Source organism: Porites lutea, chromosome 9 (genome assembly GCF_958299795.1).
Source record: "Porites lutea chromosome 9, jaPorLute2.1, whole genome shotgun sequence".
Lineage (NCBI taxonomy): Eukaryota > Metazoa > Cnidaria > Anthozoa > Scleractinia > Poritidae > Porites > Porites lutea.
In genome coordinates, this window is record NC_133209.1 from 9,914,214 (window position 1) to 9,938,334 (window position 24,121).

A 24,121-nucleotide genomic window follows, 5' to 3' on the forward strand; every position below is an offset into this window, starting at 1 on the left:
GAGTTTGTGCGACAAAATTACCCAAATGTTCTACGCGAAAGATATACGACAGGAAACACCCATCATGCTAGGCTAGCAATTGCTTCCAAGACTAAAGATAAGCTACTGTTTGAGCAAGATTCCTATGCATTTGTGGTAAAGAAGGATAGAATTCAGCTTTCTAAACCTGACGGCCTAAATTCCTCTTATCTGTCCATGGTATATAAGTATGATGTAGAGAAATTCAAGAAAGATTTAGAAAAAAGCCAGGATTTATTCAAACAAGGAATCATGGTGATTAACTACGAACCGTATAAAGCAGTACCATCAAATGTTGACCTGTGCATAGAAGAGGGTGACTGTTTATTTACTGATAGAACGCAAGGAATCTATATGCCACAGTCCAACCAACTCCGTTCCTTCAGTCATGGATGTATTGTCCATGCAGCTAAATTTACACAGTGGGCTGTGACAGTTTTCACAAATGACTTGGCACTTTTTCAAGGCCATCTTTTGTTAAACCTCCAAGTTGCCTGTCAGAATATTCAAGGAGACATCATATTTCGCGTCAACCATGATCGGGACAAGTTCTTAAAAGAAAGTGCTGTGAAGTTATTGCAGGGAACTCTTGGGCTAGAACCGGAGACAACAAGATTTGAAGACTTCTATGCTCTGTTATTTGAAAAGGAACTTTATTGACTAGACCTCTGCCCAGTCTGTCGGTAAGAAACTTTATTGGAATAAATGTACACCTAATCTGTCAGTAACATCTTATTCTTGTGGATTTTCAGGAATAATAATTTAGTGAGAATGATTTTCCACCGAGTTTGCTAAAAATAATGTTACTTACTAATACATGCTACTAAGGGGTTGCATGCTAAATATTATAATATTTAGAATTACATTATATAATTTCCTAAAATTAGCAAAATTAACTTGCATCTTAACAGTTAAGATTTTGATAGAGATGCTAGTATCATAATGTTCTCGATGAGAGGTTAAACCCTCATGCATGTCTATGTCTCCTAAGCAACCATGGGCGTCTACAGGCTAAAATCTTGATCTCCAAAGATGTACCCTGTAAACAACAGTTAGTCTAATGTAAAGATTTCTTGAACAGTGGGTTACGCCTGCGATCTTGAACTGCATCAGCTGCTTTGTAAATAAGCCTCATGAATTCATCCACATTAAAAGCATAGTTTGTAAATTTCGCATGAGCACCTAACGTTGGATGATGGCCCTGTTAAATAAGCGAAAAAATCTCAAGTTAAACCTTCTTTACAATCGCAACCACGTAAAGGATGAGCATGGACAGGATCCAGAGACCGTTACAAGTAATTTCAAAATGACCGTCGAACGATCGCAACGTAATTCTTTTTTAACGTTAATTTTTATAGCAAACCTTTTTTAACCTTTGAATTTAGCATAAAAATATTTTTTTTAGAATACTTAGTACAAAAATGGACCGCGTCGTCAAACATTCTCTGAAGAACACCATTGGAACAAGTGTTACTGCATTTTTCAATAACATGCAAACTCAAAAGTCAAAAAACTAAGTGACAGATATTTTTTGCTTCTATCAGTCAAACTATGACAAAACAAAACAAGCAAAATGGATTGAAATCTACCACTTACAACCCGCTGAAGAAAATCTGTGTTTCCTCAGAAGTCTGTTAGGGTGACCGACAGAAACAGAAAACTTAAAAATTACATGGTTAATTCTTAAACCTTTTAATATCGGGGCTTAAAGGGTGAAGGGTTTGCATGTTCTTGAAAAGCACAGTACGGGTGAATGCATTTTAGAGAGTTACATAAACAAAACATTTTTTGACAGAAGAACAAGAGAAATCGATTTTGTCTATTGCGGAGTGTACTACTCACCAGTGGTTTCACTTAAACTGGCATTTTGTTCACAAGACCAAGACAAAAGTTATTAAAATCTAATGAACAAGGCCGAGTTGTTCAAAGCTGGGTTAAGCTAACCCAGAATTAGTGCGAGATTTGAATTCAGATTTGAAAGCTTGAAAAGCATTTCAGTTTTAATTCTTTTTGTCTACAAGTTGATGATTGGAAGCTCCAAAAGTATCAGAGAAAATTATCCGAGAAAAAGATTTTGAACATAAGAAAAAGAAACCTGGGTTAAATTTAACCCCGGGTAAAGCGTCAATCAGCCTTCGAACAACCAGCCCCAAATTATTTACTCTTCATACATGCACAAATTGTAGTTAGATAATATTCTGGGATGAATATGAAAGATTTCTGTAGGGTGGACTTATCCTTTGGTTATGCAGGAAAAATAATTAGTATAAAAATTGTTGTGACAACTTTTTAACCAGTTACATTGTTCTGTAAAAGCGTGGATGGGTCGATGACACATTTCTTAATTAGCCTAAACTTGGGTGTAAAAAGAAACTGTTTGTGAAAAAGACCATTGTGATGCCAGATTTGTAACTACAACCAGTTAGAAACAAGCACACAGTAACAATTGTAGGAAATGAATCATTAGATAGTGGTATGTTAACCAATCATTCTATGTTATAAATAATGTAGGGTTAGGCGTATTAGGGAATATACATGTGACATATATATGTGACATTTATGTCTGAACATTGTGACAGCTGAACATTGTAACTCTAGGGTTAGATGGGATTAGATCGAGTTGGATTGGGACGAATAGCAAGAGTCGTAATAAAAGTAAAACTGATAGATACAGTCCTCACTGATTGTTAAAGCGCCGAACGCGCAGGTTTTGCCAACACCGTAAAAGATCCTCGCAATAAGAAAATGCCAATATAGATGAAAGGTTGCCACAGCCAGAGGTTTCTGAAATCCCCTGACTTTTCCCTGCCTTTTCCTGACAACTGTAAAATTTCCCTGACCAACTGAATTAACAATTTCACAAATAAGTCCCGATAATGGACTCAACGCTACCCTCTCAGCCATCTCCCACCCATCTATTACTGCTTTCAGCAAGTCACGTGCAGTGTATATGAATTGATAGTTCCTTAACATAACGTGCAAAAAAAAAAAAACACTGAAAAATTCAAAACTCAACATCAGCATGTTCAAATTTCATGAAAAATATTCTACCAATGCAACACGATTCATGTCTGTAAAATGTACAAATGTACTCTTAATATTTTCTTGACTTCTGTCAGACGTAAATTTTTCCTGACTCTAAGTGAAATTCCCTGACTTTTTCCTGACCTTGAAGAAATTTTATTTTCCCTGACCATTTCCTGACCTGTGGCAACCCGGTGCTGCGGGAACATTTATTTGAGAATGCAAGTACCATGAAGCGACGGCTTGGGGATGGTTGTCACCATGTTGAAATAAAAAAAAAACTGGTTTTAATCACATATAGGAAGTAAAAAGTAGCACATACCTCATCTTCTTGAAAAAGCTCTTGTTTATGTTCCCATGTAATGTAATTCACACCTCTGTAAAAAAATAAAAAATAATACAAGAAGGAAAAATCTCAGGACTTTCCACAGTAAAAACAAAAGGTACATAATTACTGTCTCACTGATCATGATTACCACTGTCTTCACCACCCAACAGTGATCACTTGGACTGTCCTTGGCATTTGTTTATGCACTGCACATTATGTAAAAAGTTATCAAAGATCTTCAGTGGTTTTCCACACAACTCCTTGTAAATCCTGAAATTTTTAAACTGTCATTAAATCTTTCCCTTACGCATTTAAGGGCTCAAAGTGCTTGTTATGAATTAAAAGGAGATTTGAACCCAACAAGGGAAATACTTCACGACATGTTGAAAATCACGAAATTTACAAGGATTTGTATGGAAAACCATTCAAGGGTGACTGGGAGGCAAAAGTTGTTTTTCTCATACAAATCCTTTTAATTTTTGCGGCCGTTGCAATCGCTGCTATTGAGATATAAGGCTGTAAATTCACAGGTTACCTAATTTTAATATGCTCTTTCAGCTCGTGCTAATAAAATTTTTCAAAAGCGAACTGTTTTTGTGTTTACCGAAGGTTGATCACGTGATAAACTAATGCAAGCAGCCAATTTCTTCGCTCAAAAATTTCATTTGCCATCCAAGTCTGACCGTGTAAATGACCCGTCCCATCCCTCAAAAGTAAAAAAATCAGCCTCTCAGCAAGGAAAACAGGTTACACACAGCCTCCTGGGTCACCCGTCCAGCATATGCCCTCTTTGACACAAAATGTAAAACTTGACTACCCAAGCTAGCGTCAGGCTTTGCCACAGGTAGCCAAATAATAATTATTACCTTAGTCTTGCTAAGTCGCTGTAACAAGCTGGGTCCTCTGTGTTGTACCTTTAAATAGAACATACAAATGATAACTATTTCAATCAGTGTCATGTCAGCAGTACCCAGTTACTGGTCAATGAGGTGGTCTTCAGATCCGGCAACTGGGGTAAACAGGTCTAGCCTGCACCACAGTGCAAAGAAAGTATATTTTCTTGCTTGCTTCTTAGGATGTACCACCCCAAAAACATTAACTTTTTCTACCACAATCAATTGTATCCCGTAAAACTAAAATTTAGTTTAGTACTAATATTGACAAGCCCACTGGGTAAGTGAAGGACAGAATCCGGCTCCACCCCAACCAAGCAGTGGTATTTCAGCTTACTTTAAAATATGTACATGTGAAAATTGCAAACCTTTGGCGGGTAGTAGTACAAACAAAGAATAACATGATTCGTATTTGTAAAAGCATGATTTGTAGTGATATTTGGCACAAATATCACTCGTGATATTTCAAAATTGTCTCAAATTTCACTCACCTAACGGCTCGTGAAATTACGTATAACAATTTTGAAATATCACTCGTGGTATTTATGCCAAATATCACTACAAATCATGCTTTTACAAACACTAATTATAAATTATTTTACTCAATTTCCAAAAAAAAATGCTTACAATTCAAACAGCACTGCCCAGTCTGGCAAAAACAATGCATGTGTGAGCCCTGCTCCATGCATCCCAATAAATATGTCAGAGTTATGGGTTATCTGGGAATAAGATACATAAAACATAATGTTTTACATCAAAAAGATAAACACAGACTAACTTTATCATAATCATCATCATCATCATTATAAGGTACTATTTTATTAATTTTACTGCTCTAACAAAAGAAAATGTTATTATTTAAAATAATTTTTGTTTCAGTTCGTTAAATATTTTTCACTAAAGAAACCCAATGTTAAAAAAGTTATTTTAGAAAAATCAATAAATAACAATGACCATGAATAAAAACTAAACATTGCTGCTAATAATAAGTTTTACCTTTAATTGCTCCAAGAATGGCATCTGCCTGCAAGAAAGTAATATCATGCAAAGGGCCAATATTACATACAAGGAAATATTGGCATTTGGCTGCCCGTAACGCAAAGCGCTCGACGATCTAATGGAAAAATAGGGGACAAAGGACAGTCTAGAAAATCTCATGATCATGTGGTCAAAACACACGAGCTCTAGGCGACTGGTTCACTGAAAAGTCTTGAACGTATAATTTGATGGTATTTCTAAGGTCTTTAAGAGTATAGACCATGAAAACTATATCGTTGTTGTCAATTTGTTTTTCATAATAGTACTGACAGTTAAGAAAAAAAAAGTCCATTCCTTGGGCAGTGAAGTTTCCTCAAAAATCAGGCACAAGAGACAAACAAAAGCAAATTGCACTATCATCATTTACATGCACTTGTAAATTCAATGATCCATAAAACTTAATAAAATTATACTCCCATATACCATACAATGTAGCTCTCAACCAATCAGCATGCAAGAAATCACACAGTTGCTGTAAAAAGTGCAATATCAAGATGGCTCTAATGTAAATAAAAAATTTCAAGAAAAAAAGGGAACTCACCAGGTATAATCAACAATTTTCACTTTAAACATTGGAACATGCATCATCGCACCTACAAGCTACATGTAATTTAAATTAAAAACATCATTATTATTATATTGACTGATGCTGAGAATGATATGAAGAATTGGAATTAACACCTCTAAGATTTCCATAATTCTTAACTTCATAGTAACTGAAAAAAGCCAAATTCAAAAACAATTATTGATTTAATAGTATTCACTCAAAATGCATCGTATATCTCCTCTGAAAACTTTCCTCAAAACATCTGCTGTTTCACAGCATAGTTTCACAATATGAAGAGATGTTTTGTCCTGGCAGATATGGCTCAAAAAGCAGAAGACATCCTTCCTAGAACATTGTTTTTTGTCGTTGTTGTTTTGTTTTGTTCCTTTGAGTTCCGATCAGTTTATTCGGCATATTTTTCTTAATTAAGTTCTGTCTTCATGCCACAACGGCTTAAAAGGCTGCTGGGCCACTGCCTGGAAGCAAGGTTGTACATGTATATTTGACATACCATCACACTGTATATTGCTCACATCTTCCAATTATTTTGGTCATGAAATGCCAGCTGAATGCCAGCTCGTTATGAAGAATTAGCCAAAAGATTACAGCCAACCAGAAATGACACAAATTTTGCATGAATAACATAAAATGTAATTTTATCAAGATACCTTTTTAAGGAACGCTCAACGATATTAAAATTAAATTAAATTAATCCAGTAATGATATTAATTTCCATTACAATATTCCATCCAAACAGTTACAAACACTGAATAATAATAAGTATAGTATGCAACTATCTCCCGAAGGGAGGTGAACAGTGGTGGATGAGGTATACAGCTATTTCGAGAAAGGTTGTCCAAAAAAGTGCACGCCACAATCCCGAAAGGCATTGTGTATTGTGTTTTGCACGACTAAAAAGTGAAACTTCTTTTAACTTCCTAGTTACACGTTTTATGACGGAAATGTCTGTGCTCCCGTTCACTTTGCTTTCTTCACCACCGCTCATGTTTTCACCTTGGAAGCCGCTGGAATTTTGGTCTCCGCTCGCTCTAGCTCTTTCCCTATAGTCCACGTTAATGTAGACATTAAAATGTAGTCAAAAGAAAGACGTGGCTTTTTTCTGCTGTTTTTTGTTCTCACTAAACGTCCGAGCGGCCATGTGATTTAACGCCGAAACGAACGGGGTGCTTGAGATGTAATAATAATAATAATAATAATAATAATAATAATAATAATAATAATAATAATAATAAATAATAAAAGAATCTTTATTACAAAACCTCAATTAAAATCCTATTTACAATCAACCTGCTGTTACAAAAAATCTAATTAATTCATCAAAAACACTATCTACAATTCCATCGGTTACAAAAGAAACCCCTCGTCCTTCATTAGAGAACAAAAACAATCCTATATATTATAAGTGAAGATAGAAAAAACTATTCATTTACAAATTCTAAAAAATAGAAGTAACTTAACCTTACATAATAATAATAATAATAATAATATTAATACTTATATAGCGCCGACATCAAGATTGCTATTTTCATCAGCGCTTGAAATTTCTTCTCGGCTTACATGAATGGGCGCACGTACGGACCGACGGACGGACGGGCGGACGATTACGTCACAACCAAAATTTTTTGGATGCATAGATAACCAAATTTTCTTACCTATAATGCACCGCTTCGCACGAAAGAGCTCCGCCGTCAAAAATATACTAATAGGAATATTATTATTACCTCATCTTGATTAAGAATTTTGCGATACTTTGTGCTCCGGGCTAACAGGGTTATTCTAAATTCTTCTTCCTAAAATGGATAACAGGGACCTTAAGCAACGAGAAAGTTGACGTCACAGAAGTCAATTGCAACAAAAGGTATTGTTTTAGCAATACAAACGTATAATTTGTTTTATTTGATTAACACAGACTTACACTGTGGTTGTCCTGTTTCACACCAAGCCTATGAAGAGTGTGCTCTGAGAAGGCCTTAAAGAGCCCACTGCCAACACAACTAGGAACCTGCAATACATTGATGTATCCAAGTAATCGTAACCCACTTGCTCCTCGGCCAGTGTTAGCAAAGTAAATTAAGATCATTTTTCAAGGACTTTTCAGGGACTTTAATCTGAGAAAAAAGCAGTAATGAACCAAAACCTTTTGCCATTCTTAGAAATATGACCTCAACTCTATTTTGCCATAACCAAGTCAAAATTCAAGGACAAGTGGAGAAATTTTACTTTTTTCAAGGACTTCCTCTGAAATCTAAGGACTTTTCAAGACATAACTGTGTGAACTCTGCCAGTGCAATTATGCCCTATTGTTGACCAAGGCAACGAAATAGCTACATGGAAGCAGGGGTTTCAATAAAAATAAAAGTAGCCAGCAGGTTTGAATAGAGTACCCGACTGTATCAACAAGGGGGCGGTAATCCAGTGCCTATAGAGGGGGCATGCTCCCTTGAAATTTCAAAGCCCTAAAATGCGATTTACCGGCGTTCTGGGACCCAGTTGAGTACAAAAGAGTGTGTTTTTCATTCAAGAAAATGCAGCTTTCATTCAGGTTCCGATTATCAGCCACACAACTTACAAGCAATGAACAAACGTACATTTTAACGAGGACAAATTCTGTGAAATCTCCAAAGAAACGTGTGAAGAATTGACTGAAATACAGCGCTTGCATAACCAAAGCATAACTCAAAACCAGTGGGCCTTTACGTTTTCATTCAGGTTTTATGATACAGTAAAAACCCACATATAAGAACCTACAATTTAAGAACCTGTTAGGCTAAAATTTTCATTTTGAACCCCCTTTCCATAAGAACCTATTTAGCGTAAAATTTTCAATAGGTTCTTATTTTACAAAAATGAAGGCAGTCGAGAAGAAAATACAGCCGGAAAAAAATTAAGTCTAGGTTTCAGTCAGTAAGATTCAAAATGTAACACGGCATTTTATGGATACTACAGCATGAAAGACATGCATGCTAGTACTTTGGGAAGATAAAATTACTGCATGGTTATCAAATAAACTGTATTCTAGATAATTATTTAATACAGCAACATATTCCATATCACATATGCCCTGTAGTATAGTTATCTGTGCTGATCGCTGGTGCCCCTATTAAAATTTAAGAACCTAAGTAGCCTAAAATCCCACTAAATACCATTTCTATAAGAACCTATTTAGGCTAAGTTGGAAAAATCTAGGTTCTTATAGGTGGGTTTTTACTGTATGTTATTTGTTTACGACATCATAAGTACTAGTTGCTTCTTCTTTCGGGGAGAAAAGTAGCCGACTTCTCTGAGAAAAATAACAGACGCGTTTCGTCGGTCGTCGGTGCTTATTGAAACCCCTGGTCCGAACTATTGTAGCAGGATTCTACTTAAGGTTTACAAGTACATGTAAGCGCAATCCAGCACTGGCCACCTCTCAACTTCCGGCCCTTAAAAACTACTGTATCTACAAAGGAATCTACACTAGGTGTAATCATTTGCTATCCTTAGCTACATGTATCCACTTAGTGATGGTGAACAACATTTTTAACAGAAAGTACAGTGTAAAGTTATACCAAAGGCATGTTGTAATAGAGACCACGGATCATCCTTGGGTTGAAAGAAAAGACAGCGTCCCTGAAACACACCTGAAAAGATATGACAGCAAAACACAGGAAGATTACCAATACACAGGGCGGGTGCTGAGAGTTCTTAAAAGGGCTGGAAGCAAGAGAAATAGAGGGAAATTATGCAACAGTGCAAAATATTAAAGGAAGCCAAGAAAAAAGGGACGGAAGAAAAGAATACAAGGTTCTGGAGTGGGAGGTTTCAACCCCCAGCCCCTCCCCAAAAAGAAAAAAAACAAAGCTAAGTCTTGACTGACGCAGAAGGATCTTTCTCTGTCAATTACTAAAACATATAATGTAAGTTTGCTTGTGTGGCGTTGACTGAAATTTCAATAGGATTGCGGGGAGGTTACAAACACCCACAACAGCCAAACACTTACCCTCTTGCCAGCATAGTCTTTTAAGCGGATTATTGGATGCTTGGTGAATGTCTTCCAGGTGTCTGAGAAGAAGTCACGATATGAAAGAGAACTCTGTACCAATATAACAAGAAAACAGTGAAACACAATGCTCCATCAACTGAATACTGTATGATAAAAAAATACCAATTATTGCTAAAAAGAAAGGAAACATTCACTTAGCCATTTTGTAACTTCAAGACACAAAATACTCATAAACATTAATTTGATATCATTATTAATTACCAGTGTAAAATCATGCCTGTTTGCTTAGTAGCGAATTCAATATAAGTATTAAATCAGGAGGTTTGTTTGTTTTAATCGATTCAAATTGTGTACCATTATTATTAAATAACGGTAGTAGTATTCAGTTCTTGCTGTATGTCTCGATGTAGTAGTTAATTTTAGCTCGCTGTTTGGGTTTTAAAATTTTTAAAAACCCAACAGCAAGCTGGTCTTGCTAAAATTAACTACTACTGTACAGCGAGTAAGAACTGAATACTAAGAGTGGACATGGACAGTGAGCTGGAATTGACACTTTAACAGGTATGAGCAACATTATTAGGTTGAACCAGATTATTTGCAACCTTTATGTGGCGTAGAATCCACCAATGTGAATGATGGTGGGTTTTTCTTTCTGTTGTTGTTTGTGCAGGGTCATTTTTTAGGAGTAAGCTAGTCTACCTTATTTCATACATTTTTAGCATGTAAGTGTTTGATCAACTTAATTAAAAGTGCACTTAAAAAAACTTACTGTATCCCACATAACAATGTTGATATCAGTGTTAACACTTCCATTCATGTGCTGTGTCACGTACAAGTTCACAAAGTCACAGAAGTGATGATATAAGTTGATCCCTGAAAGTTTTAAACAACTGTCAATAAAGTTGAATGCTTTGAAGTGTGTGAACCTATGCAGGCATTTGTCGTGTGTCACAAGCAGGTGGAATAATAATTGTCTGCATTGGCTGAGTCTAGTCCTGAATTATTGCATGTATGTTTGTAGGACTGCTGTAATCTATTTTACTCATTTTCAGAGTTAATGGGAGTTGTACACTGTCAGCTTAAGTCATTTAAACCATCTTTAATGACCTGATTGTGGTCAATTAAAATACAGGTAATATGGATATATTATCGGGCAAGCCATGATCTTAGTACAGCCATGTAGAATGTAGAACTGCAGAGTAAGGGTCTGTTTAACATTTGTACATAGATGTGGGGGACCCCAGATAGGTGAGGTAACATGCTTAGGTGTGATAACGCACCTGTCCATACAATTTCCCATGTTAACTTGATCACATTTACATGATAGGTGGGGTGACCATAATTATAAGAGGTTATATGGACAGGCAGGCTTCCCCAAGCAGGTTTAACCTAACCTACCTGGGGTTCCCCACCTCCATGTCAACAGGCCCTAAAGGTCAGTGACCAGAGCATTGCAATCTTTCTTTTGTCATTGTAAACAGATAAAAAAGGTAGTTGCTTTACTGTTAGAGCAGTACCATTCAAAAGTAAGTTGACAGTCCATTGCGAGTCTTGATTCTTGACTTGATTCTCGATTCTCCATTCCTGTGTGAATCAAGAATTGAGAATCGAGAACAAGTTATGGAGAATCCAGTCAACGATCGAGTCCCACAAGACAGAAAACAAAAGACTCACCAATGACTGATTTCTCGATAATTTTAAGTTGACATAACACAACACCGCATGGTTTATTTGCCTGAGCAATGTATAAGGTCCTGTTAGCAGGGTCGTAACGAGGTACAGTATGTGGATTATATAATGATCCCGTTTTCATCCATTTTTTCTGATCCCTGATCCCAAAATTCAAATGAATAATTAATTTCCTGAGGGGCTGTCAACTACTACTGTATCTTGAATTTGCATAGTTCAGGAGTTTTTCTCAGGAATCAAATGCTGCTCAACTAGAGTTTGTTATTTTATAGGGTAGGAACTTTTTTTTTTTTTTTTTTTTTTTTTGACGTGAGACATGTTAGAAGACTACTCAAAACTTGAACAAAGGTTGTAGATTTTTGCAGCAATTGTGTATCAAGAGTAGAGGGCAAATTACTCAGAACTAAACAACAACCCGTGCCGGTTCGTTAAGTCTGGCAGGAACTGAGTTTCGAGAATAGAGATGCAACAAACTCGATTCTAAAATTCTCGTGAGGATCGAGAATCGAGTGTCGAGGTAGTTTTGAAAGGTACTGTAGAATTATATGCAACATTTGTTACATTCTTTTAATTTGTTAAATAGATTTTAAAAAACATAAAATCAGTCTATTTTTGTCAAATTTGCTCGAGGTCATCAATAAATCTCACTAATTATTTTGTAAGGTGCCGCTACAGGGCTGTACTATTATGTATTATAAAATAACTAAGATAGTATGCGCGCTCTGATTGGCCGAGAGAAGGTTGTGGCGTCAAGTTGTTTGGCTTTTCGCGCGCTAATCACGCGAGCACGAATTTGAAAAAGTTTTCGAGTTCAAAACTCGACAAGTTTACTTTATTTGCCCATTCGTTACAAAGAAGGTGAGTCAATTTTTCTTCGCTTAAGTTGACATTTTAAGCGAGAAACATCCGTATTTTGCAAAGCATCTTTTTGCAAAACAAGAGCTGATTACACGTTCAAGACTTCGTGGACAAGAATTTGCGACTGGTAAGAATTTCTCTTTTAATCAGTGCCATACAAAGAGTTTTGCGTTTTTTTCTCGGGAAAGTTATTGTATAAAAGCAATAGAAAACTTTTTCCCTGTGTTTGCATAGCCTGATATAAACACTCGAAGCGTTGGGAGAATTCTCGACGGTTATGCAAACCCTCGACTTCGTCTCGGGTTTGCATAACTGTCTTGAATTCTCCCAACTCCTCTGATGTTTATATCAGGCTATGCAAACACGGAAAACGTTTTCTATTGCTTAACTGTAACTGCTCACCTGGCAATGACTGGGACTGCTTATTTAAACTAATTATTTAGAGCAGTATACAGCACATGCATGATGCATGAGATAAGGCACAAAAATAAAAATTGATTAATATTTTAGCCTAAAACCTTTACCCCTGCCCAGGAAACCCTCCTCCCCTCCAAGACTGTCTTAAGTTTACTCCCTTAATATTTACCTGCATCTAATTTCATAAATATTGTTGGTCTTTGTATTACCACATCACAGTTTCCAGCCTGGATAGGTTTGTCAGCAAGTGAAGTAAAATGCTCTAACTCTGCAAACCTTGAACAAGAAAAAAAAATTCATAAGTATGAAAATCATCATCAATAAAATGGTTTTGAAAGAAATAAATACCCCATAATCAGACTGCCATATCTTTACTCAAAATACATGACAGGAGTCTCGCAACTTACAGAACAGGCCATGGAGATTGTAGTATTACACACGTTTGCATGCATAAATCCGCCATATTAAAGTGCAGAAATCCCCATGGCCTATCTGTCAAGTAGTAAACAAGATGAAAAAGAAAACGGAGGAAAATAGTAGGTAGAATGTACATGTAGGACTTGAACCCACATCATTTTTGATGCATAATCATGCATAATCCACATCCCTATCCACTAAAAGTGCTAACTGCAAACACTGGTTAATTTTAACATACTTAGAACATGTACATGTCATTGATAAATCACATCATTGAAAGGTTACAATTTTCAAAAGAATGCTTAATGAACCCTTATCACTGTGCTTCGCTGATAAACCCTGTAACAATTCAACTCTTTTCCTTGCAATACTCTCTTTTTAATACTGTGCTTTCCCCACTAATTTGTTCTCAAAAATGTGCCCAATAAATTTGCATCAATTAATCCCTTGCGAAATGAATTCCCAGAGTTCTGGGAATTCCTAGGAATTCCTAGGAATTCCAATTTATTCCAAGACATGCAAATGAGCAAAGATAAAAAACCTTGGAATATTTGGGAATACTTGGGAATGGGTTAAAACACCAGTGGGAATTTTTGGGAATTCCTAGGAATTCCCAATAATTTCAAGTTTGAAGGAAACTGTCTTTGGAACTTATGGGAATTATTAGGAATTGCTAAAACACCAATGAGAATTTGTGGGAATTCCTAGGAATTCTCAATAATTCTAAGTCATTGTTAACTTGGAAACACTGGCTTCATTTTTAGGAAAAAAGATAACTGTTCAAAGGTAATAAAAAGCGTAAAAAATTTTAATAATCATTTCTTTAATTGCCTATAACAACAAGGATTTCTTGACATTAACCAGCATCTATATACATTTATTGCGACTTAAATCTTTAAAAAAAAATTATCAACAATAAGCACGATACTGAAAGCTTATTCAAAGTGCACTTCTCGTACCTGAGCTTTCCAAACATGTCCACAACACGTTTTTCATCGCGGCTTTGCCTAATAAAAGGTCATCGCTTCTTGAAAAACAATACGAAATTTTCCTCTCTCTGCTTATACCTCAAAAGCGTTGGAATATTTTATTTAGCTCTGAAAACGACCGCCTTTTTCAACTTGCTCATCATCGAGCAAAATCATCCGCCATGTTTGAGCTATACTGGTTACCAGTTTCCCCGCTAAGTGAATTGCGTCATCACGTGCGCCTTTTGAACCAATGGAAAAGTGTGAAATGAAGTTCCGTTTGGTGAATTCAAATTCACGCGGTCTTTCATTAGCAAGAGCACAAGTATTTTGCATCCGAAATTGACGTTATTTTAAACGCGGATTGTTCATTTATTTTGTTGTTGACACATGAAACGTGCTTCCAGTCATGTCCCAGAACGATAAGTCAGCTGGATTGTGAAAGGTAAAGGTACGTTCCTGCTTCGTAATGTGTCTTCTGATGGTAACCACGTACTCAAATAATGAAGCTGGAGATCAAAGTGAAATTATAGATCGTTCCGATATACGAACACAAAACTTCAAGATGGCATGGAAAACCATTTATTGGTTCCTTTTTGTTTACTGGAGACATAACTGTAGTCGTTGTTGCAAATGGTTGATGGAATTCTACGTGAATTAGCTAATACTCGATCAGATTCTGGCGGATTTAATACAGTAGAACCTCGATAACTCGAACTCCGATAACTCGAATTCCCCGCTAAGTCGAACTAAATTTGCTTTCTCTTCATCAAGATTTAACTGAAATTTACCCCGATAACTCGAATTCCCCACTTAAAATCGAACTATTTTTCGTTTCCCTTTAGAGTTCGAGTCACCGCCGGGGTTCTACTGTAGTCATGAACGAGTATGTTTAAACGCCATGTACTACAAGTATTTTAGTTTCCAGTTCATTGTTTTGTTCTCAGTTTGAGACCTGAATTAAAAGAGCGGCTTAATAAGGGCTTAGCAGATAAGCTTGCTGGAAGCAAGTTGGCCTGACTTTTTCTTTTTTTACATATATGTTCCCGCTGTAAAAATTAATTCAATCAAGACTCTTTTGCTGTATTATTCCAGTTACAAATGTGTCCCACAATTTTTCAATAATGACTCAAGAACAATTTATATCTCGGGACTTTAATTGTTTTATTCAATTTTTTAAAAAACAAAACATGTACCATAAGATGTGATTTTGAACATTATTATCATAAACTTGTTTAAATGCAATTTCCATGCTTTCTCCAGTTGGTAATTAATCATTAAATTTGCATATACTTTACTATCCTGGCATTGGATGTTGATTGATGACATGATGTTAAACCTGTAAACTCCTAGAATTCCTAGGAATTCCTAAGAATTCCTAGGAATTACTAGGAATTTCTGGGAATTTCTATGAATTTTTTGTGCTTTAAAATCTTGTAGGTTGGAATTCCTAGGAATTCCTAGGAATTCCAAGTCTAGTTTCATTTCCATTTGGAATTTCCGGGAATTTCTAGGAATTTAAAACCAGAACTTTTTAAACTGGGAATTCCTAGGAATTCCTAGGAATTCCAAGTCCGAATTTACCGTGAAAATTCACACCTACGATTCCTAGGAATTCCTAGGAATTCTTAGGAATTCCTAGGACTTTTTTCCTAGGAATTCCTAGGAATTCCAAAAGTTATTTCGCAAGGGATGGTTCTCTAAGAGGAGTATAGTGTTGCGTAATAGGTTACATAAGGTGTCCAACCTGATTTTATGGTATCCATTCTAGTCACAACCCATAAAAATAAGGCCTAGATTATGCTCTCAAACTTGAGCATTAAGTCAAGGCTCTCCCTAAGTGTTGAGGGTTGGGGATTTTCCGTGGCTACTATGAGTGTGAGCCCCCAGCTACTTTCACAAAAAACAAAAGGATAGTAGAGCCAAAAGAACTTTCCAGCTGTACATTTTCCCCTCCTACTAATTGCATTAATACCCAGCAACTCGATATTTTAGCAAAAGCCCTGGAAAGTTATACATATAATTTACATAGTTTTTAGCCTGTTCCAGGCTCTGAGATAGTGGTGAAAAGTCGTTCAGTGAAAAGAAATGTGAAAAACGCGCGGGGCGCCACCGTTCCCTTTCCCAAGTCGCACGCGTCTTATTTTCGCTTTGCTTGTTTTAATACGTCTGCACTATACTATCTGAGAGCCTGGCACAGGTTACATAGTTTTTAACACCCACGTTTGCCTTCTCCATGGTACACAGTACATGTTGTATAAACTTTTCACTTTCACCATATCAGCCAATCAATTTGGCTAGTGGAAGTATTAAAATTAAACATAGTTACAGTGCATACATGCAGAATGGATCAGTTAACTAGTGGACTCCATATTAATTTTTTAGGAACTGCAAAAGCATAACATAGTGCATAAACCACCCACAACTACCTCTCCCTCCCTTCAACACTGACTATAAATGTAGGTGATACTAGCAACAGAAAGCCATATCTCACAAACCCATTTGTACATGTACATAATTTTTATCTGGACCTACATATTTAATATGTTAATGATACTTAAGGCTGGTCTGCACTAGCAACAGAGTCGCAGTCATAAGTGGAGTCGTAAAAGCGCTAGTGACTCAGTGAAAATAAAAAATTAGAGTCTTAAGCAGTCAGTCATAAGCATAATAGAATTGGAGTCGCAAGAATTGAGAAAGGTTCCATTTTCTTCTGACTCCGCTTATTATGACTCTGTCGCTTACAATATAGTAAAAACCACATTGTCGGAGTCAGAAGCAGAAGCAGAAAGATAAACCAATCACAATGCATACATGTTCCCACACTTTGTGACTGGTTTAGTTCTGCTTCTTGGCTTGCAACTCTGACAGCCTTAAGTTTTCACTTGATCGCAAACATAGAAGTTGTAAGCAGAATGACAGAACACTGTTTTCACTAGATTGTAAAGTTCTACGCTTCTGATTTAACGACTCCGACTCCGATTCCATTGCTAGTGAAAACCAGGCTTGAATCTCGTAGTAAAATGGGGCAAGGATCATGTGTACAGTGGATCGATCAACTCACCAGGACTGAAGGGGACTTTTGTTTTTCCCTTGACTCTTGTGCAAATCTTTCTTGAAAGAGCAATGACCACCCACCTCACCTTCTTTGAAAACATCTTCTCGAAACCTATGATTAATTTTGTCATGAGTGAAATATTTACGGTCTGCCAGGGTCCTCTAAATGTTTTTACACTGTAAATAAGATGTACACCTTCCTAAAATTGGACACATTGGGTTGATTGATACCTAAATGTATATCACATACCGGTACATGTATTCTTACAAAATGAAACAACAAGCACCTCAGCTCTCAAAGGTCAAATAGACAACAGGCAGGCAATTCCCATAGTGACCATGTTAGAAAGAGTTACTACATGTATATGGTAGTGATGGGCAGCCCAAATGGCAAGCTGGAATTCAATATTTTTTTTAAGTCCTGTAACAGTTGTCTCTCTCTAGAATATCAGTCATCTCTTTGCTACCTGGGGAAGCAATGGGGGGTGGCTACTGTATGTTCCTATGATCGAGAGGGTGTAACCTAGTCAGCATCTATCTGCAGCATCTTACCTGTCTGTTGAAGAATCTGGGTTGAAATTTTTGAAATCAAAGTAAATGTTTTTGGCATGACAATACCAAAGATTTGTGGTGCATATCAATGAAGAATCTTCCTTTAAAAAAAGCAAAGTAAGAGTGTTGGATTCAATTAAGTTTAACGAAAATCAATACATGTAAGTGCTCAAAAAGGAGAGAAAGTATTTATAGTAAAGTCAGTCATGTGCACATCTATATACATGATTCATTGATATTATTTTTATTGTCTGCAAGTCAGTCTGCAGTTCACTTATTCACATGAATGTGTATTCTTCACCTAAAGTGTATGCTTGGATGCTTGTTAAATAAAGTTTCTTCTTCTTAAGTGACAGACTGCATATAAATTATCATATTTATTACAAGTACATGTACCTATCTACATCATTACCGGTTCATTGGGCAGGCATAAATCCAGTACTTGTCCCTTCATCTTCTTGACATAACCAAAATCTCCCTGTTCCCAAAATAATCTGACCTGGTCCTTTAAGGTCTTAGCCCTGTATAGTTCAATGATCACCAAAATTTTCTCATTAATTTTATTGACTGTTACTACCTAACAACAATATTAATGATTTTTTAATAATAATGCTGCAGCTATTTCTGTGGTGTACGTGCATGTATCTATTAAGGTCACAAAGCAAAGCTCTGCATGCTCTCATAACAAAAATATCAAAAATTATATCAAAAATTATCATTGTACAAGCCTTGCTCAGAATCTGGGAAATTCAGGGTCCTCAGAACTTGGGTTTTGTGCAAAAACTATCACTGATTTTTGCCTCTAGAAGCAAAGAGACAAAAGTACATGTAAGTTGCCAGCGGCCTTCAGGTTCTGCTAGAGCTAAAAGTACGGTCCAGTATTAAATGAACGAGTTCACTTTACAGGCGAATTAATTTGATGACAATGTTTGGAACTTCTGACAGCTGGTCTGTGTCAGACAATAAGAAGTTATCGCATAAACTAAGTCAGTGGCAAATACAAAAGAGAAAACGCCAAATGAATACCGGTAATACTTTCTTGGTATTATTGTTATTGTTTTTCTTTTTCCTTTTTTTTTCTCTTTTAAATTATTGCTATTAAAAATGTTTATTTATTTATTTATTTTCATTTCATTATTATAACCATTATAAAAATTTTAATTTTCTTCTTTTTTCGGCAGTTTGCCTTACATGTATAGACCCACTGGAAGTGGTTTTATCTTACAGACATTAAGTAATCCCAAAATACATGTGTATACCTGCCAACTCTCATGCATTATGCGTGAGTCTCACACCTGTGGACTAAAAACATTGATGTCATGCATCAACGACAATTTCTTACACCCGAGTCACAAATCCAGACGAATTGTTTCTTTGCACGTGATTAATAATGTAAATTCAATTTCATTTCCACAAAAATATTCCAAAAAGGTGCTGAGTGATTGTGCCCTTACTTAAATGAAACCAAAACACGCTAAAATTGTCATCTTTTAAGTAGCTTCAGAAGTGCTCAAAGATTGTTGGGACATCGTCCGGCATTTTTGGCAATGTTCAGAAGTCTTCAGAAAATCGTCGGAAGTTGCTTGGCTATTTTGGGAAATCCTGGTCATGACAAGACAAAAATCTCACTCATTTGACTCAGAAAAAGTCGGCAAGTATACAGGTGCACCCCACAAATTTCTCTTAGAAAACCAGTAACTGGTCTGTGTATTTTACATTGTTTCAAAACAAACAGCATGGAAATGCACTAAATAAAACAATGTAATATTCAAAAAAGCATACCTGTACATGTACTGAGCATTTGTTTGCTTATTACATATAACCCTTCTATATTTGTGCCCTAACAGTCTCTTTATAAATAAATAAACATTATTCTGTAATTTGATAGAAATTAATAAGTAATTAACACTGTTAAGGGCCTTTTTATATGGGGAGAACTCAAGCATGATTTGCCGAGCTGGTCCACTTTACTGGACTGCGCTTTTGGTTCATACCTTGTTTTCTTAAAATTTAATAATAATATAATGTTCTTGTGTTTGTATAAGATCTCGGTTGCTGGAAACATTATCATTATGGAAAACTGTGCCTATTGAAACAAGTCAGCCATAAATTTAAATAAAAAATCTCATGCATTTGACTCAGAATACGTAGGCAGGTATACAGGTGCACCCCACAGATTTCACTCAGAAAACCTTTAACTGGTATGTGCATTTTACATTGTTTCAAAACAAACAGCATGGAAATGCACTAAATAAAACAATGTAATATTCAGAAAAGCATACCTGTACATGTACTGAGCATTTGTTTGCTTATTACATATAACCCTTCTATATTTGTGCCCTAACAGTCTCTTTATAAATAAATAAACATTATTCTGTAATTTGATGGAAATATTTATTAATAAGTAATTAACACTGTTAAGGGCCTTTTTATACGGGAAGAACTCTAGCATGATTTGCTGAGCTGGCCCACTTTACCGGACTGCGCTTTTGGTTCATGCCTTATTTTCTTTAAATTTAATAATATTGTTCTTGTGTTTGTATAAGATCTCGGTTGCTGGAAACATTATCATTACGGAAAACTGTGCCTATTGAAATGAGTCAGCCATAAATTTAAATCACGGGTCCTATGACTACCATGTGTTTGCTTGCTCACGAAGGATATGATGCCGATACATGCCGTATCCTTTGACTCTTGGAGTAAAGTGTAAGAGCATTGTTTCCACAATACAAAGGTAATATAACATAAGCGAATCGATACTTTGTGTTACAGTGAGATAACTGCAAGACGTTTTCGCAGTACTTTTCTTTTTATTAGAAATTGAAATCTATGCACTCAACTTGTTCTTTTTTGACCAAATAAATAATTATTTGAAGGATTTAAGCCAGTAGAATGTATAGAATGCAAGAAAAACAAACATGAAGTGTAAGGTCACATAATTATTTTAAGGATTTAAGCCACTAGAAATGTATAGAATGTATAAAGAAAAACAAACATGAAGTTGAAGGGTTTCAAACTTAATTTGCTCCATGTTATTTTGTTAGTGCTGTGACTTGCGTTACATGTTGTGACTTACCTTTCCGTGTTGACAGATTAATATACAGGATTAGTTTTTGAACTTTGAACAATCAGACATTTGATATAGTTTAAAAAGGAATGAATTGTTTTGTAATCATAAGGGAACCAAGATCAGGTTGTAAGTGAGCGAGCGAGATTAAAACTGTTTCAATTCAACCAATTGTGAGTTCTTTTGTCCGTGTTACCGATTCGCAACAAAAGGTGGCGACCCTTCCAGGACCGATTCTTGAGAAAATCATAACCTGGTGTTCAGTTTCACGTGAAGAATACAACACAGAGAACAGACCACGTTTGTAAACAACATGACGGAGCTTGAACAAACTTTGAAAAAGATCAACTCTTAATTGCTGTTGAAATTTATGAGAGATGATGTCTACAGCCAGAATCCAAGAAAAGAACAAGTTGAAGGCTGCAGAGCAATACAAAAAGCCATGGGGCAACAGATCGATAACATTCTCGAACAGATGACAGAAATTCAAGCACTGAAAGTAGAAAAAGGAGATCAACTTGACGATGTGCACAAATGGAGTCTGGAGATAGAAAAGCAAGTCCCCGAATACAAACAAATCACAGATGATGTGAGAAGAATGGTAAAGAGCCTGTGTGAAGAGGCCTTACTAGAAGCAAAATTGGAAGAACAAAAAGGCGAAGAGGAGAAACGCACATGGTGATTGGAAGAAGAGCTTAACTTAGAAGAAGCAAGGATGGAGATTAAGAGAGAATTTGAGAAGAAACTTGAGGAGGATAGAAGCAGTGTGAAATTACCTAAATTAACCATCAAGGTTTCAAGGTACCCATTTGGATTGGCTACGGTTCTGGAACCAGCTTGAAACCAAAATTGATAAGGCTGGAATCACCCAGTGGCAAAGTTTTCTTATCTGAAAGAGCTACTTAATATTCCAAAGATTTTTTCTGTTACAGACGTGCCAAAGCCATATTGTAAGCCAAGTACAGAAGGGTGAGTAAAGTTGGCAACGCACATATGTAGTGTATAATCGCCTTAATTACCTACCATACAGGGATCACAACCAGCAAGAATACATGAGTTTTATGAAAAGCTGTCCACAAATATTGAAGCACTGGACACGATGGGGAAATTAAAGGAAATCAACCGCTACGTCCAAGTTGCCCTAGACAAATTACGCGTCACTAGGGCTGACCTTGTTCATTCGGACGACAACTGGCAAGAGTGGGCGTTTCCTCAAATGTTGGAGGCACTTCCTAAGTGGTGTGATTGGAATCCGTTACACTCATCTGACAAGCCTGTTAAGTTATGAGACAGATTCTTTAACTCAAGGCAAGAAGACTGGAAACAGAGACTGTGTGTACTGCGGTTCAGCTGAGCACAAGTCTGTAGACTGTAACAAGGTAGTAAGTGTGGCAGAGAGGAAGAAGCATCTTTAAGAAAAAAGGTTATGTTTTAATTGCACTTGTCTGGTACCAGACACTGAGCAGCAGAGTGTCGTATCAAGAGAAGTTGCCAGAAGTGTAACGGTAGACATCACACGTCAATCTGTGATGAAGAACAGCCACAGTTATTGCTAACCACTTATGAAGATGCAGTTATCTACCCAGTGATGGTAGTCAATGTGGATGCGATAACAATCATGCCAAGCATTATTAGACACCGGCGCTGGTAGTGTGTATGCCTTAGCAGCACGAATCAAGGGGGTGGGGCTGACAAGTGCTTACATTATGACTAGAACTTTCTTAGCAGACTACAAACAGCTGTGTAGTCTAGACATGCTGAGCCTAGAAGATAGAGGAGACAGGAATCAACAGTGTGTACAAGAAGAGTTGAAAGAACAGCTAAGACAGAACGCGGAGGGTTGCATGGTATGAAACAGGCTTCACTGCGGAAACATGAGCACAAACCCATACCAAACAACAAGCAAGGAAGTCTTAAAAGACTTGAGAACCTGGGCAAGAAACTTCAAAGAGAGCTGAATCTCCTCGCAGGGTACGATAGTGTAATTCAAGATCAGCTGGTGACCGGGATTGTAGAGAGAGTGACGTCAGAACCAGTAGGAGGGGAGTTTTATATACCATATAAGGGAACGCGTCCAAATATCGGCATCGGGTCACACCGATGTCGATCAATTGGGCACCGATTTTTTCCGATTCCGTTGAAGGTCGGACCCAATTTTATCGGCACCAAATGAAACGGAATCGGCAACGGGTCTCAAGTCTTTATCGGGCCAATTAACAAAGGTCATCAAAAATATCTGGCAGCTCAAATAACCCGTCACAAAAGCAAAAGCAAAAGCATGAATGTTGTTTTTTATAACCTTATCTTTCTTATAAATGTGTCTTGTTTGAACCGAAATTTAACGTCACAGTTTCGAACATTTGTTTGTATTTCCTATGACAGAGTATCACCAGAAAATATTAAATTTGTGTATCAAAATGGGCACGAGAAGAAACTGCAGGTCATTCAACAACGCTGAAGAGCATCTTTTGAGTGAAAGACGGCGCAATGTACATTGCAAGTGTACGATCTCAAAATGATAATTTTAAAATAGCTTGAGCCTGTGCTAACCGGAACCCAAAACGCATGATTATAGGAATCTTTGGAGGAATAAACAGTTTAGGACTGTAAACGAAAAAAATAGAAGTCAGAACATCCACGACCAAAATGCAAATGTTGTTACCATGTTGCAGGGTCGTAACATGGTATATCCGGGGCCCGCTGATCCCTATTTTCTTGCCGTCATTTTGATCCCTAAGCCCCATTTTCTCCCAAATTTTGATCCCTGAGCCCTGATAAAAGAATTGATCCCATCCATGTTTTTACACAAAATTTTAACTTAGGCAACTTTTTTAATCTCCAAATTTAGAATATAGAACATGCTCAAATAGGTTGATGAGAAAAACATTAGCTTTAATTTTTTAGTGCAAGTTGTAGGTTCTATCAGAGCTTTCTATTCTGCTATCCCTGTTGATGTTGTAGTCTTATGCGAATTTCCACTCTCACACTGTTTGTGGTACAGTGAGGATCACGATCAATTACCAGTAACAAAATACCTGCTTTACATGAAGTAGAAAAATAAATGATGCAAGCCACAGGTTCTACAGTTTAACAGCTTTTCTGTGTCAAGCCCATTAACGGCTTTTCCTGGCTTAATAACCATTGTGTAGATTGTCAGAGGACATATCTGGTTGTAGGTCTTCCAGATCTACTCCTTCCAGCTTCAAATCTAATTGGCTCTGCAAAGTTGTCCGCCCGAGCTTGCT

The 24,121-nt window shown here is 36.7% G+C and overlaps 1 protein-coding gene across 3 annotated transcripts in view; it reads right to left on the bottom strand.

Moving 5' to 3' along the window:
- Positions 1-650: 650 nt before the first annotated feature.
- Positions 651-24,121, bottom strand: part of LOC140947893 (EGF domain-specific O-linked N-acetylglucosamine transferase-like) — a 34,513-nt gene continuing 11,042 nt past the window's right edge. Inside the window, exons 4-18 of one of the 3 annotated variants that reach the window (XM_073397106.1) lie at positions 18,222-18,330; positions 17,810-17,910; positions 17,265-17,369; positions 12,985-13,091; positions 10,621-10,724; positions 9,849-9,941; positions 9,418-9,489; positions 7,785-7,871; positions 7,591-7,659; positions 5,843-5,901; positions 5,260-5,287; positions 4,891-4,982; positions 4,237-4,284; positions 3,365-3,419; positions 651-1,219 (exon numbers count right to left, since the gene is read on the bottom strand). In XM_073397106.1, the coding sequence (XP_073253207.1) occupies positions 1,076-1,219; positions 3,365-3,419; positions 4,237-4,284; positions 4,891-4,982; positions 5,260-5,287; positions 5,843-5,901; positions 7,591-7,659; positions 7,785-7,871; positions 9,418-9,489; positions 9,849-9,941; positions 10,621-10,724; positions 12,985-13,091; positions 17,265-17,369; positions 17,810-17,910; positions 18,222-18,330 (1,273 nt within the window). In that variant the 3' untranslated portion in view covers positions 651-1,075. The remainder of the gene's footprint in view (positions 1,220-3,364; positions 3,420-4,236; positions 4,285-4,890; positions 4,983-5,259; positions 5,288-5,842; positions 5,902-7,590; positions 7,660-7,784; positions 7,872-9,417; positions 9,490-9,848; positions 9,942-10,620; positions 10,725-12,984; positions 13,092-17,264; positions 17,370-17,809; positions 17,911-18,221; positions 18,331-24,121) is intronic. The other 2 variants (XM_073397108.1, XM_073397107.1) reach the window with 2 other exon arrangements.